This window comes from Eublepharis macularius, chromosome 12 (genome assembly GCF_028583425.1).
Source record: "Eublepharis macularius isolate TG4126 chromosome 12, MPM_Emac_v1.0, whole genome shotgun sequence".
Taxonomy (NCBI): Eukaryota; Metazoa; Chordata; class Lepidosauria; order Squamata; family Eublepharidae; genus Eublepharis; species Eublepharis macularius.
In genome coordinates, this window is record NC_072801.1 from 46592759 (window position 1) to 46608466 (window position 15708).

At 43.6% G+C, this 15708-nt stretch overlaps 1 protein-coding gene across 4 annotated transcripts in view; it reads right to left on the bottom strand.

Moving 5' to 3' along the window:
- The window catches only part of HDAC5 (histone deacetylase 5), a 149837-nt gene that overhangs the window by 30504 nt on the left and 103625 nt on the right, over positions 1–15708 (bottom strand). For all 4 annotated transcript variants that reach the window (XM_054992579.1, XM_054992577.1, XM_054992578.1 and 1 more), the window contains 2 exons: positions 14551–14682; positions 8212–8324 (listed from right to left, as the gene is read on the bottom strand). In XM_054992579.1, the coding sequence (XP_054848554.1) occupies positions 8212–8324; positions 14551–14682 (245 nt within the window). The remainder of the gene's footprint in view (positions 1–8211; positions 8325–14550; positions 14683–15708) is intronic.

Sequence of the window (15708 nt, forward strand, 5' to 3'; positions counted from 1 at the left end):
TACAGAGCCAGAAAAGATCCCTCCTCAGAGGGTTTGTCAATTTCCTCTTTGCCTCCAAAGGCCGTGTCAGTTTCACCTCCCCTTCTAAGAGGCTAAGAGGAAATAAACAAACCCTCTGAGGAGGGGTCTTTGCTGGCTCTGTAGAGAGGGGAAATTGACAGAGCCTTCTGATCTCTTTTAAAACTCAGCTTCACAGCTAACATTGCAACTCCTTTCACGTAAGCATCCTTGTGTAATTCGTCTCTTATAGTTCAGCTCTAAGAAGGCACTGGGAGCACCAAAGGGGATGAGACCCAAAGCGTATGTCCCCAAAATGGTGGAACCTTCCTCTGGTACAAGAAGCTCTGCTCTGGCGGAAGAAATCTGCTGTTCCACTTTGCATGGGGGAAGGCTCAGCCATTAACAGAACAGAAAGTTGGGTTCTAGGCCCTTAATCTTGGGGCATCTTGGAGTATCAGCACTTCAAGAAGGACAGTTGTGTTGAGTGTATTTTATCTTGCCCTTCTTCTAAGGAGCTTAAGGCCACATTATTCTCCTCTCTTCACAACACTTAGGATAGGCTGAGAGGTTACCCAGTAAGTTTCCATGGCTGTAGAACCAGGGTCTCCCTCAGTTGTTCACTTCACATGCAAACAACTGCTCTCAATCTCAACTGAATCTGTGCAATTGTGCCAGATCTACTCGCAAATTCTAAATTGTCGACTTCATACTCTAGCATTTGCCTATGGCAATTCTAAACTCATTATACAATGTCTTTGAAAACCAAAACGTATCTATATTGGACTCTGAATGTTACCCTTTTTAATGTCTCATTTGTGACTTTTTATTATTTTCCATAGCAGGTGACCTATTTGGACTATGGAAACAATACAGCTTTGTCCTTACATAACTTTGATATTGTTTATAGATCTGGCAAAGCCAACAGAGCTGCAGATGCCTTCTCAAGGATACGCAGTGGCGCTCCTGCACAAGACGAAGAGGGCACAAAAACAAGTGGAAGGAATTCTCAAAAATGTTTGCTGTAGCTCAACGGTATTCTAAAGAGCAGAACACCCTGAACAGAGGAGTCAGCAAAGCAACTGTCCAAGACCAGTTTGCACAGCAAAAAATTCACAAGGACCATCATGTGTAGACTAAGAATCAGTGTATGAAACCACTAAATTTACAGATAATGGTTGACTTCAAGTATCACAATAAGTCTGTTGTTTCTAAACCACAGTTTGATCAAGCTCCAGTTAGTTAAAAAGCTTGAATGCAAACAGTCCAACTGAACAGGGTAAGGGCTGGTTGGCACCAAAGCAAGATTTTCAAACTAGGGCTTGCTAAGCACAGTTTGACTCATTGTAGTTTGTTACAATGCCCAAGTTCACCAATCACTGTTTGTTGAGGAGCACTGTCCCTTCTAACCAGGCTGCCTGGCCACAGAGACAGCAGAATTGTCCTGCCGGAGGCTGAGGTCCAGGAGTCAAGTTACTGGGGCTGAAACCAATAATACTAGATCATGTGTGTTCATTCAGAAAAGGCTGAGGGTGAACTGAGGGCTTAAATACACTTGCAAGGAGGTAGAGAGAGAAGCTAGTTCTTAAAGGTACTGCGTCTGGCTATGGTGGTGAGTATTCTGACAAAGCTGAAGCTGTGGGGCTTGAGGGATCAACTGGAGAGGGCCCCCAAGTGCTACAGTGGGCTCCAGGATGGGGTCCAAGTCTGACTCAGACAGTAGGGTTGTATCTCAGGGTGAGAGAGTTAACTCAGACTCCTGAGGCTCTTCATGCACATCAAAAGGGACTCCTGGTAGTGTTCAACTGCTTCCCTTCTGTGATGGTTTCAGCTGTGCAGCCCCCTCCTCATCTGAGTCTTCAGTCTCTTTGCCAGACAATAAGGAGTCTGTGACAAGAATAGAGCAGATATCCTCCCTCCTAGGAGGCAGAGAAGCAGCAGGGAGCGGGGCTGAGGCACAAACCCTAATGTGCAAGATTTGAATCCAGCAGCCCCTTAAAGTCCAGCAAGATTTCCAGGGTATAAGCTTTTGAGAGTCAGACTCTCTTATGTACTTATATCTGACAAAAGGAGCTTGACTCTGAAAATCTTATACCCTGGAAATCTTTGATCTTGAAGGTGCTACTGGATTCAAATCTTGCTGTTCTGCGGCAGAGTAATACGGCTATCCACTTGAAATCTGGATTTGTAGTAGACCAGGGGTCTCCAACATGGTACTTGTGGGAGTCCTGGTGCCCACTGACACCTTCCTGTTGCCTGCCAAGTGATTTTAGAAAATGATTGGGGCCAGCCGAGGATTTTGCCCAGCCTTATACCACTAAGAAGTGTCCGCGAGGGAATCCATGATCAAATGGGTCATTCTGGGATAGACAAGCTCTGGAACTGGCCAGAGATAGGTTTTAATGGCCTTGAGCAAGGGAACAAAAATGTTAAACATGCAAACATTGCTTTAAAAAGAATGTTAAGGTGGGAATTAATATGCTGAGCTTGTAAATATGCTAGAACTGTGCTGGCTTTTTAAACCCTACAGCCCAATTCTTTAGGTAAAAACACAAAACAAAAAAGCTTAGTGGTAACCTACTATTTTACAAAATATGCACCAGCTTCTATAATAAAAAGATAAATTCTGGAGGGGTAGCCGTGTTACCCTGCTGCAGTCAAAATACTAAAAGAGTTTTGTGGCACCTTAAAGACTAAACACATTTATTACAGCATAAGCTTTTGGGAGCAGCGGCCTGCTTCGTAATGGTCTGATAAAGTGAGCTCCAGTCCACAAAAGCTTATGCCATATGACAAATATATTCCATCTTTCAGGTGTCAGAAGATGCTTTCTGCCTTTTAACAAAGGATATTTGCTCTGTTACAGGAAACTTCACTAGTCATTGTGGTTATGTATAAGTCATTCTGAAACTCTGTAAGATGGCACCTATGCTGATGGAAACATATACATAAATACAGAAGGTCCCAAGATCAATCTCTGGCATCACCAGTTAAGAGGATCAGGTAGCAGATGATGTGAAAGATCTCTACCTGAGGCCCTTAAGAGCCACTGCTAGTCCGAGTAGGCAATACTTACTTTGTGAAACCAATGGTCCACAACAGATTAGGGATTTGAACCTGAGTCTCCCAGATCTTATCCAACACTCTAACTCACAATGGTGCTCTAGCTGCATTCAACAGACTGGATGTGTGGACTGATCCTGGGTTAGGATCATGTTGGAACTGAGGGCCTGGTGGGATTTTTCAAAAACTTCCTTCCCATAGATCTTGGACTCAACTACATATTATGTAAGCCTGGTGGGGGGACTGAGACAAGACCACTAGTAAAGATGACCCCCTTTTCCCAGTGCCATTTTCCTAGTAAAAATGACTACCCCAAACTGCTTTTAGCTGTACTAAGATGGGGTGGGGGAGAGAGGAACAAACTGCATGCCAGTCTTTTTATCTACCATGACTAATAGCATCTGGGATGGGGTGGGGATTTCTATTAGAAAAACAGCACACTTCTGTGGTTATTCTTTAACATTTAAAACAAGTTAGTTTAATTGGGCAGAGAAGAGGCACTGAAATGAGGAAGTGTTGTTCACTGGAACATGCTAAGACAGCACTGGCCAGAAGATGTCGCTCTCTCTTTTAAAAATGGGAAGGATCCCTTGGAAGCCTGCTAAATCTATGTGACGGGAAGAGAGGGTGGATGGGCCCATATGGGAGATAATTACATGCCCTTCTGGTTTCCAGCTCAGCCCAGCAGATGTTGAGATGGGAAGAACTGTGCTGTGAATAAGACCTTGAAGAGTCCAAACTCTGACACCCCCCCTCCTCAAAATAGGTATCCCGCTCACTTAAAATCACACACAGATGTTCCAATGCTTTTGATTTCCAAAGAGAAAATAGCCTCTTTCTGTCCAGTGGCTTGAGACAACACTGGAAAGATTGTCACCAGGCACTGTGACAATATTCATGTGAACAAACTGTTCAAGAGTAGAAGGACATACTCCTTTTGGAAAAGAACTCCGTACTCTTGACCTCATCAACTTAACTCCTCTTCAATGGAAAGAATTTGTTAAATCGAAGGAGGCGTATGTGTGAACACAGCCAACATGTGCATTAACTCATATGGTCTAGAACAAAGCATGGCATAAACAATTCAATTACAACAGGGACTAATCTATCGTATTTTTAAACCCACCCTTCTTAAAGGAACTCAAGACAGCAATACATGAAGCTGCTTTCTTCTGATCATTGGTTTAGCAAGGTCAGCATGGTCTGGACTAGCTGTCTAGAGTTTCCAACAGAGGTGCTTCACATCACCTCCTACCTGACACTTTTAACTAGAGATTTAACCTGGGACCTTCTGTATCCAAAGCAGACGCTCTGTCACTGAGCCACAACCTCAGCTCAACACATGAAGCTGCTTCATACTGAGTCAGGATACTGGTCTATCAAGTTCAGTACTGCCTACTCTGAGCAGCAGAGGCTCTGCAGGGTCTCAGACACAACTCTTTCATATCACTTCCTACCTGATCCTTTTAAATGGAGATGCTGGGGATTGAACCTAGGACCTTCTGCATACTAAGCAGAAACTCTACCACCCAGCCACAGCCCCTTCCCTACATGGTTCTCACCTCTTCCCATTTTATCGTCACAACTGGCACATGGTCATCTAGTGAGCTTCACAGAAGAGGAGGAACCTGAACTCAGGTCTCTGTAACCCTAATCCTAACCACTGCACAGTCTAACCACTGCATTATATCACACTGGCTCTCTAATGAGGGCTAAGAACTCCTAAATTGCTAATTCCCATTTGTGACTCTTGTTATCATATACCATTGACTTTATATGCTTGGTTGAGGGGCTTTTAATTTATTGATGCTTTTTGAAAAAAATTAAAGCATCTTAACCTGAGAGACAAAAACCTTGTCTTTTCAGAAACATAACTAAAAATAAACTTTAAAAAAATCACAACTCACCAAATGAACCCCCTCCCCTTTTATGAGTCACCCCCCCCAGCAACCAGGAAAAGTCATTACAAGCACTTTTTGTTTGCTGTCAGAGCTCTTCTGCGTCTGTTCTTTTCTAAACCTCAGTGACGCACTGAGACACACAACCATCCATGCACAAGATAAACATGTGCAACTCCCACAGTTGCGCGCACACATTCTGAGTGCGACCACAACGACTGTTTCTCAACAAGCACTTTACTTGCACATTAGGTTCAGCACTGCACAATTTCCCCCCTGCACCATTGAGAAAACCATTTGGGTGAGGATTAAACTGCTATTCTCCATCCACAGAAGAAAAACTGCAGCCATCCCATACCACTTTGCTTTGAGAACGGCAGGACAGGAGCGTTGTCTTTGAAAAGGGCACTACCTATTTCTGCTGCCCTAGAGAACTGAACCAATCACACGCTCTAAGCCTCATTCTTGCCCCTTTCACACGAGCCAACCTCATGTCCACATAATTTTGCAAGATTCTTTTTTAGTGCTTATTCTGTGCAAGTTTCCTGTAGTACAACCAGACGTCAAAAGCCCCACCTAGCCATTTAATGTTGTTCTTTTATTTATACCCCACCTGTCCGGAATCTACATGCACTGACAAGCAATCAAGAATTACATCCTCCCCCCTCAACCAACATCTCACCAGTTTGTGAATCTTTTTATTTTACAAGCAGAAATGTGAGAAAACGTGTTGCAAAAAAGGTTTTTAAAATCTTCACACACAGCACTCAGATTCTGTTTCCCTTCCTCCCCCACTACTGGAAACCCCAAGATCTCCCTTCACCTGTGAGAAGTGGAGATAAATTGCTGGAACTTCCTTTCAAGGGTGCAGGAGTATATGGCCTTTGTCAAACTTGAACACTGGAAAATGTTAGGACAGCCCTGGAAATCCTGGAACACTGTTCCCCATATGTTAGCATCAAGAATCTTCACTCCCCTAGCCCTTCCAAAACAACTGCAGTATTCAGGCATGTGCCATATTAAGGAAGGGTAAGTGCACAAATGAGATCGCATCCACAACAATGGGGCAGGCAGTGGGAGATCTCCGCAGGGGGTCTGAGACAAGTAGCCTTCTTTCCAGTCTCCTTTTTTCCCCTTCCCCTTTGGCTGGGGGCTAATAGGAACTTGGGTCTCCCAACTCCTAGGCCAACACTACACAACTTTGCCTTGGTAGCAATTTCCCCTCACAGAATCACTTGATTTAGCTCCCAGCTGAGTCAAACCATTCCCACACAGTATCCCCACTAGCTACTGGGCCTTGCTGAAATCCTTTTCCCACAAAACACCAAATATTTTATAGTGGCTGGGCCCTTCAAATATGTCGTCTTTCCCCAATTCAGACTATAGTCATGCGCTCTCTCTTCCTTGAGGGTCCTACTGGGTCTGAAAAATAGGGCAAGCATGTCTTAAGTACAGTACTAAAGAGAAATATCTTCCTAGCACATTTTCATTCCACCTTTTCTCCAAGGAGCTCAGAACTACCCTCTTCCTCATTTTATCCTGACAACAGCCTTGTGAGGGAGGTGAGGCTGATAGAATGACTGCTTGGCTGGGGGCTAATAGGAACTTGGGTCCCCCAAATCCTAGGCCAACACTACACCACTTTACCTTGGTAGCAATTTCCAACTGTCCTGAACACTGTGTTTCTAGTAACATGCACTTTTCCCTATCATGCAGGCTCAGAAGGATAACCTCTCTAGCAGTCTACATATCCACTTTGATGCTCTCTGGTTCCCATGGCTGCTGCAGCCATTCTCAGCATTCACTATTTCTGGACATGACTCCTAAGAACCTAAGTGCTGTTATCAAAATGCTGACAAATTTAATTTGGAGGATTCCCCCACCCTCACCCTCTGAGTAGACATTTTTTACCACAAACTTATTTTTCAGCCAGCCTCCAGAGGCTGACATTTCATACCAAACCCAAACTGCTTTCTTTCAAGCAGGGAAAGATTCCTAGTTTGAAAGCTAGCTCTTGCTTTGACAAAGAGGATTATCGATTACTGTACTCCTCTTTTCTTGTACAGAACTCCCTTCTAATTTTTTTAAAGTGCAACAAACCAATCCCCAGAAAGAAAGTTGTTCCTTCAGTCTAGTATACAATCATGAAATAGTGTGTCTCTGCAATAAAAGTATGGGTTTATGACACAAAAGTTAAAAATAGTGGGGGCTATACTTCATTTAAGCTTAAGCTGCTGTCGATGAGAACAGGCAATACTGACAATGACAATGCTGACCAATCGCCTGACTCAGTGTAAGGCTGCTTCATGTGTTCCTGTGCCTCACTAGAACTTCAAATCACTGTCAGAGTTTCTCCAAGAACTCACAAGGCAAATAACCTCTCTTTCTCCCAGAGTCACCAGGAGAGGAAGGGGGGAAGCAAAGTAAGATCTGGTGCCAGCAAGCCATCCAGAGAGGTGACTGATTTGCTGTGAAAATTAAAGATAACACCCCCAAAAGATTTTTCAGTATTTTTTGGCAAAGGCGTAATAGTTAAAGCATAAGAGAGAAAAGCAGATTTCATCTAACCCCACCCTAAGGTGATACTAAAAAAATCCTCACAGTTGGTGCTATTTGTAAGGGGCTCAGAAAGGCTCCGCAACACAACTGATTATTATTTATTACTTATTATTACTTGCACCCTACCATTTCATCAAGAAGCTCAGACATAGGGTTATCCCACTCCCACACACACCCACACACCAATCTTGTTAGGAAGGTTATGTAGATTATGCTAGGAAGAACTTATGATCATGCAAGCCATATCGTGCCTGGACAAAAACTTAAATCAGTCTCAGTGGTCAAAATACAATGCTCTGTGGTTCTGAAGAGCAAAGAATGGACTGAAGACAAAATTGTGAGAGAAAATATGCAAGCACAGACAATGAGATGAACTCTGTTGCTTTTGTAAAGAGACAGACAGACAGATATCTTTCTCACTGAGACTCATTACAAAATATGAAAAGTAAATCAACAAGATGGTAAAGGTCTCCAGTAAACAGTGTGGAAGAACTAAGATTACAGAACTGGAAAAACAATGGTAATGAAAAACTGTCATTCTAAGGCATCACTTAACATAACGAATAAAGAGGGTTTAAAAAGGCAGAGTAAAAAGGGAGGTGATAGCAAGCCATTTCAGCACTCTGGGGATGGGGAAAGGATCGGGACAGCCACAATAGCCAATGGCATGACACCATTTTTCTGTCAACCTTACCTCAGTATGGATATTGGGCACGGAGCCAGTAAGCCCATTTTCTGTGATGGTGCTGTTGGAGCTGTTTGGGGAGCTAGGCCCAGACCCAGGGGCACTGTTGCACATTGAAGACACTGCAGATGGGGGATGGGGGAGAGAGAGAGCAAACATTTATTTATTATTTATTTAACAAAATGTGTTTCCCACCTTTCTGCCTTCATTAGGGCAAACGTTAGTCCCTGTACTCAACTTCACTGCATGCACTAGACAGTGTTGAATCAGGAGGCCGTGTGACAGGTAGATTTTTTAGAATTCTTTAGCAAAATCAAATTTCAAGTCCTCAGGACAACTGAAAAATGTATGGGGGGCTGAAAAGCAATGTTGGGCTCATCATAATGGAGGTCCAAAAAAACTTCTTGGTTTGCTGCTTTCTTTTAATCATTCTATTCCCACTTTCCCTGAATCTACCAACACTCTGCAATGGACTGCTTATTTGTGCCTCATTAAGGCTTCCAAACCATCCAGTGCTGAGATTTATATCCCGACTCCGAATAGCTGTGAACGCCTTAGATAGCAAGACTAAAAAGCAGAGCTCTCTCTTTGAAGAACCTGTTGATTAATACAAATAATGTATATGGGTTCTCCTTGTTTAACTCTTCCCATCTCTTAGAGTTTAACGTTTATTCCTCATTGAAATAAACTCTAAACTTTTAAATAAAACAAGATATTTAAATAAAGGATTATTAAAATAAAACCTGTAAATACTGAACAAGTATGAACTCTCCTAACTAGGGGTGTGCAAGCCAAAAAATTTCGGCTAAAGCCGAAAGCCGAAAGAAGAATCTCTTTCGAATAAGCCGAAAGCCGAAACGGCCAGCCGTTTCGGCTTTTGACTTTCGGCTTTCTTTCAGCTTTCGGCTTTTTCAATGGGAAAATGCCTCCGTCTTCCCGGACGTCTGGGGGAGGCATTTTCCCACCAAATCAGCCCAAAATTGGTGGGGACCTTCCTCTAACCCCTCTCTAAAAAACCCCCACGTTTCAGACCGATTGGACTTTGGGGGGCCATGTTATGGCCCCCCAAAGCAGGTCCCCCTATCCTCCCATAAGAAAGCGAAGGAGCAGCATATTGTTAGCATGCTGCTGCTCATCTTCTTCATTATTTCCTATGGGGAAAAAATGAAGAAGCAGGCTTCCTTTGCCAGGGGTGGCATTTTGCATGCAAAATGCCCCCTTACCCTCAGGGGCCCTTCTCCCACCCTTCCTCCCACCCCCCACCAAGGCTCAGCCTGCTCCCACTTGGGGGGGCCATTTCATGGCCTCCCCAAGTAGGTGCTCTGCTCTCATCTCTACCACTGACAGCTGGGGGAGGCTTGTCTTGCCAGGGGTGGCATTTTGCATGCAAAATGCCCCCCAGCCCTCAGGGGCCCTTCTCCCACCCCTCCTCCCACCCCCCACCAAGGCTCAGCCTGCTCCCACTTGGGGGGGGCATTTCATGGCCTCCCCAAGTAGGTCCTCTCAGCCCCTAAAGTCCACCCCTTACAGCCCCACACAAACCCAATTCCCCCCCAGCTGCCACACACAGACCCAAATCCCCACATTAGCCCCTCACAGACCCAAATCCACCCCCACCTGCCCCACACCCATAACCCCAGGAACAGGCTGGCAAAGGCCAGCCCTCTCCCTTTGTTCCCTATGCTGGGAACTTCTAAACTCTCTTTCCCTGGGCAATTCTACACAGCCCAGGGGTGCCACAATGGTGGGCACACTTCTGAGTGCCAGCTGGTCCCTGTGAAAGAGCACCTGAACCACAGACACCCTCCCTCAAATTCCCCCACCACCTACAGAGATGGCTGGCCAGCCAGCCCCATTGTTCCCTATGATGGGAACCAACTGCACAACAAAGAATAAAACACGAACAACACAAAATAAAGTTTTTTAAAAATTATTTTCTCCCTTTTAAAGTACAAGTAGGCAAAGCATTATGATACATTACACCAGCAGTCCCCCACACAGAAAAATTAACACAACTCACTTAACATCAGAGAATCACAAAACACGATTCCTGTCAAAAACACTTTATTTCTTGAACAGCTTTAGGTTACACAGCAGGGGGGCACACCAAAGGGCATGGCAGCAGTATCTTACACAAAAATAACACAACTCACTTAACATCAGAGAATCACACAAGCACAATTCTTGTCAAAAACACTTTATTTCTTGAACAGCTTTAGGATACACAGCAGGGGGGCGCACCAAAGGGCATGGCAGCAGTATCTTGCACAAAAATAACACAACTCACTTAACATCAGAGAATCACCCCAAAATATTGCTGTCAAAAGCACTTCATTTCCTTAACTGCTTTAGGTTACACAGTAGGAAGGCACAACAGGGCATGAAAGCAGTGTACTACATAAAAATAACACAACTCACTTCACATCAGAGAATCACACAAACACAACTGCTGTCAAAAACGGTGAAGTGGGTTGTATTATTTTGTGTAGTACACTTCTATCATGCCCTTTGGTTCCCATCATAGGGAACAATGGGGCTGGCTGGCCAGCCATCTATGTAGGATGCAAAATGCCCCCCAGCCCTCAGGGGCCCTTCTCCCACCCCTCCTCCCACCCCCCACCAAGGCTCAGCCTGCTCCCACTTGGGGGGGCCATTTCATGGCCTCCCCAAGTAGGTCCTCTCAGCCCCTAAAGTCCACCCCTTACAGCCCCACACAAACCCCTGGCAAAGGAAGCCTGCTTCTTCATTTTTTCCCCATAGGAAATAATGAAGAAGATGAGCAGCAGCATGCTAACAATATGCTGTTCCTTCGCTTTCTTATGGGAGGATAGGGGAACCTGCTTTGGGGGGCCATAACATGGCCCCCCAAAGTCCAATCGGTCTGAAACGTGGGAGGTTTTTAGAGAGGGTTTAGAGGAAGGTCCCCACCAATTTTGGGCTGATTCGGTGGGAAAATGCCTCCCCCAGATGTCCGGGAAGACGGAGGCATTTTCCCATTGAAAAGCCGAAAGAAAGCCGAAAGAAGCCGAAACGTTTCGGCTTTTTTTCTTTCGGCTAAGTCGAAACGTTTCGGCTTTCTCCGAAACGTTTCGGCTAACCCGAAAGAAAGCCGAAACACTTTTGTTTCGGCTTTCTTTCGGCATTCAGAAAGCCGAAACGCACATCCCTACTCCTAACATCTCTCAAATAAATCTACAGTGGATTTAAAATCAGATTTACCATGAAATGCATTGAATTTTCAATAGGCACACTTACAAAAATATTTTTCTCACCTAGATCTTCATGAGATAAACCATTAGACAGTGATGGAAAAAGTTAAGTGAGCAGATCATGATTAGTCCATTCTAACAATTAAAGAACCGTATGTCTACTACTGCCCACTATTTTTAATTAGCTGTCAAAGATTAAAGGAACATATGTGTGATTATACAACCTGTTTAAAAAAAGACATTAAAGTTCATACACAATTCACTAGAATACACGTGTATAACTAGGGTATAATGTAATGTAGTATATATTCCCGTTACAACTTCCTTTCAACTCACTTTACAGCAGCTCCTCCCTGCCCACAAAGGTTTCTAGGTTATGCTAAGGCTCCTAATTGACAATCCGCGCAGATTATGTATGGAAAGCAAAATCACAATAATCTGCATAAATCTGTATAATCAGTTCCTGAGGTTTTCAAAAGTTCTGTCTTCAGGGAACCCTTTCCACATTTATTCTATTTATTACCTGTCCCTCCCTCAATAGATACATCATTCTCCATTTTTTCCTCACAACAACTCTATGAGTTAGGTTAGGTTGAGAATGTGTGACTGGCCCAAGATCACACAGCAAGTTTCTACAGGAGAGCAGGGATTCGAACTTGGGTCTCCCAGATCCTAGTTCGACACTCTGGTCACTACACAACACTGGCTCTCAACTTCTCATGGTCTTGTCTAATGAAGAAACCATGAGCATTAGCCAAAGAATCCCTGCATGTTGCAAGGATTTTGGACAATATTTTATGGCAAGCTGTTTATGTGGATGTGGATGTTCATCTAACATTTCCAGACAGCAGAGGGATATCAATTGCGGTGGGCAAACTGCCCTCCAGAAATCACCAGTCTTCTCATTAATGAACCCCTGAAGAGATGGGAAAGAACACTGGATATCCTTGGAACACAGTTTGAAAGTTACTGATCTATTCTGGTCACAAAATGTAGCTTTTTAACATTTAGAGAAGAAGTAAGAGTTGTATGCATGCAAGGCACAACTTTCTGTAAGCAAATGCCCGTGAAAATCTTCCCAAAACGTGTTCTGTAATTTAAAGTTCTTAGTCAAGCCTATTTTTGAGGGGTAAGGAAATTCAGATTTTTTTTTTAAAAAAGTATTTTCTACTTTGATGTTTGCTATTTCAAATTGATCCTTCTATACTAGCAATAAATAAAGCAAATAAACTGAAATTTAAACATAGATATAAAAGATATATAAAATGCCTGTTTCCAATAAGAGCCCTTTAATATTAAATAACAGCAAGACTGCACCTCCTCCCTTTACAATCTAAAATAAAAATTCCCTCAAAAGCAGCAGATGTTTGGGGATTATACACCCTCCCTCTACCCTGCCCCACAAACAAAATAGCCACTAGCCATATTTTGACCTTTGTGATTAATATCTTAATTTATCATTAGCTCATCTGAAGGGAATGCTGGGGTGGATAAAGTTTTGTTGCGTTATTTACTGAGATATTTGTTCATTTTTCTAATCTGTTCCACCACCACCCTTCTGCATCATCATCATGAATTTTAAGAATGTTCTAAAATGGATGTTTCTTGCTATGACAGTTACATATTGACACAAGATTTGATACATTATTTTGAATCTGTATTTAACATTAAGTCTTCTTTACAACACTACCTTCTTTTCAATTTATTCACACAATGGCGTCTATTTTCCCAACACACACACACACACTTTTCTCACAACCTCTGGGAGATTTTTAGGGCAGGACTGTGTGTGACTCCAGAAGTAATGACACGTCCGATTAATGCTTAAGGAACACCCCCACCCCCCATCTCTATTGTAAAAACCATGGAGATTTGGTGAGATTCCTAGAGCACTGCCCGAATGTGATGTCACTTCCAGGGTTGGATGCCATTCCTGCTCACTTTTTTCCTGCCACAACTATCAGTGGCAGAGGGCAGGTAAGCATAGTGGTGGGCAGCTTATTCCAGTGCTTCGTCTCATAAGCCCCTTTTGTAGTATACAGGTTCATCTCTATCCTTTGCCCAGCTTTTTACCCCCACCTCGTCCTTTGGCTTCATGGTCCATATTGAAAGATCAAGGAAGCAAGTGATAAAGTAAAATAATGGAGATGGGCGGTATATAAATGGGGATGGGCGGTATATAAATTGAAAAAATAAATAAATAAAAAATAATGTAACCAAATAATGTAACGTTGTCCTTTAAATTTTCAAGAAGAAAGGGGGAAGCGCACTGTATGAATGTGTCCAGCAGGGACCATTTTCTGAGGAAAAATTGAGGATAAAGACAGCTTCAATAATTAGCCTGGTAGTGAAAAGCATATTTGTTACTATTTGGACACCTACACAAACAGCCTTGAGCTCAGGAGCAAATGATTTGGTTGGGTTTTAGTGGAAGTAATCCACTGATTGGCTACTTTCTCCTCTCTGCCACCCGCCCTGCAACTTCCAGAGAAAGATCATGCACAGTGCTGATTGTAACTGATACCAGTTACAAAGTCACTTTCTACTCTTATAGAACAGGGCTGTGCACAGTGCTTATTGCCTGGCCTTTGCGTCAATCACAAAGCCAACTTCTTACTCTTTCTGGGGCTGAGAGAGGTGGGTGGGGCTGAGAGAGCTCCTAGAAGCTGTGACTGACCCAAGGTCACCCAGCTGGGTTCAAGTGGAGGAGTGGGGAATCAAATCTGGTTCTCCAGATTAGAGTCCCATGCTCTTAACCACTACACCAAACTGGCTACACAAACACATTCCACATTTGCCAAGATAATGGGAATGCAGAAGCAGGGGTCCCCTTGCAGAGAGAATCAGATGATGAGATGGAGTATTCTAACCTCTTCCATGCCTACCAATTCTGTGTGCATATACTTCCACCTAGGATTGCCAGATTCTGATCTCCAGGCCACAGAGATCAGTTTCCCTGGAGAAAACGGCTGTTTTAGAGGGTGGACTCCAAGGCATTATACCTAGTGAGGTCCCTCCCCTCTCCAAACCCTACCTTCTCCAGGTTCCACCCTCCAAATCTCCAGGATTTTCCCAACCTGGAGCTGGAAACCCTACTTCCACCCCCACCACTATCCCATCCAGGCATACTTCCTCTCACCTGTGATTTCAATTGCTCGTTTTTTGAAGGTGCTGATGACGGTCCCATCTTTCCTCCGCAGCAGGGGGCTGCTCCGCCTCTCTGCAACCTTCTGTTTTAACCGTGAACGCACTTTTAAGTTGGGTTCTGATGCTGAAATGAAAGGAGATGTGGGGGATAATGAAAGGAAAAGCCAAAGAAATAGCCACGTTGTTGGCAAAGGTGGACTATCAGAGGTGAAGACAGTGAAAGGCAAACTATGCCTGCACTGACACTAGTCAATTATGTTCCCAATGCAAGCATCACACCTCTTTAAACTAAAGCAACACATGTCAGAGAGCAACCCTATCATACAGTAGCCAACCTAATCTACAGTGGCAATCTTGTGTTTTGTGATGTAATGCAGATCCTATCGAGGCAATGTGTTCTACTCAAGTCTACAAGAGTAAACTTTTGACAAATCAATATCAGACAGGGGATTTGACATGCACAGGGAGCTCAGCTGGGGAGGCAGTAAATCATTCATATCTGCAATGGCCAATGATTTTCACATACCCAGGAGTTCCCCTTTATGCAACCTTTTTACAAATCGTTCCCTGTGCAAAATGGCAGAGCATTGGAGCCACAGCAGTGTCACAGCCTATGTCTGCCAAACTATATTAGACAATGTCTGATGTAAATTCTTCCTTTCCATCTCATCTAGAATATCCTAGCCCTCGTTTTCTTCTAGGGTTCCCAACACTGCATAGGAAATGCTGGCAGATTTGGGGGGTGATGCCTGAGGAGAAAGGAGTTTCGGAAGGATATGATGTCACTTCCAGAAGATGCTTTAAGAATTTCTCCTAATCTCTATGGTAAAGACCATAGAGACCATGGAAAATTCCTAGAGCCTCACTATGGAGGTCATTTTTTTTTATCCCACTCCTCAGTTTTCAAGGGTGGAACATTGGGGCTGAGAGGTAAGGAATTCTTCACTGGGCTCAGGCAATTGGGAAGTCTGCCTTATTCTCATCTAGACGTTTTCATCTCTCCTTTGAAAATTATATGAAGTCATGTGTGTTACTGTTAACTCTCATTCAGGTCACATTCACAGATATATATTAAGGGTAAGCAAAACATCTTTATCAGATCTCTCAGCATCACTGTATTCATTCTGAATGCTTTCAAATTTTTATTTGC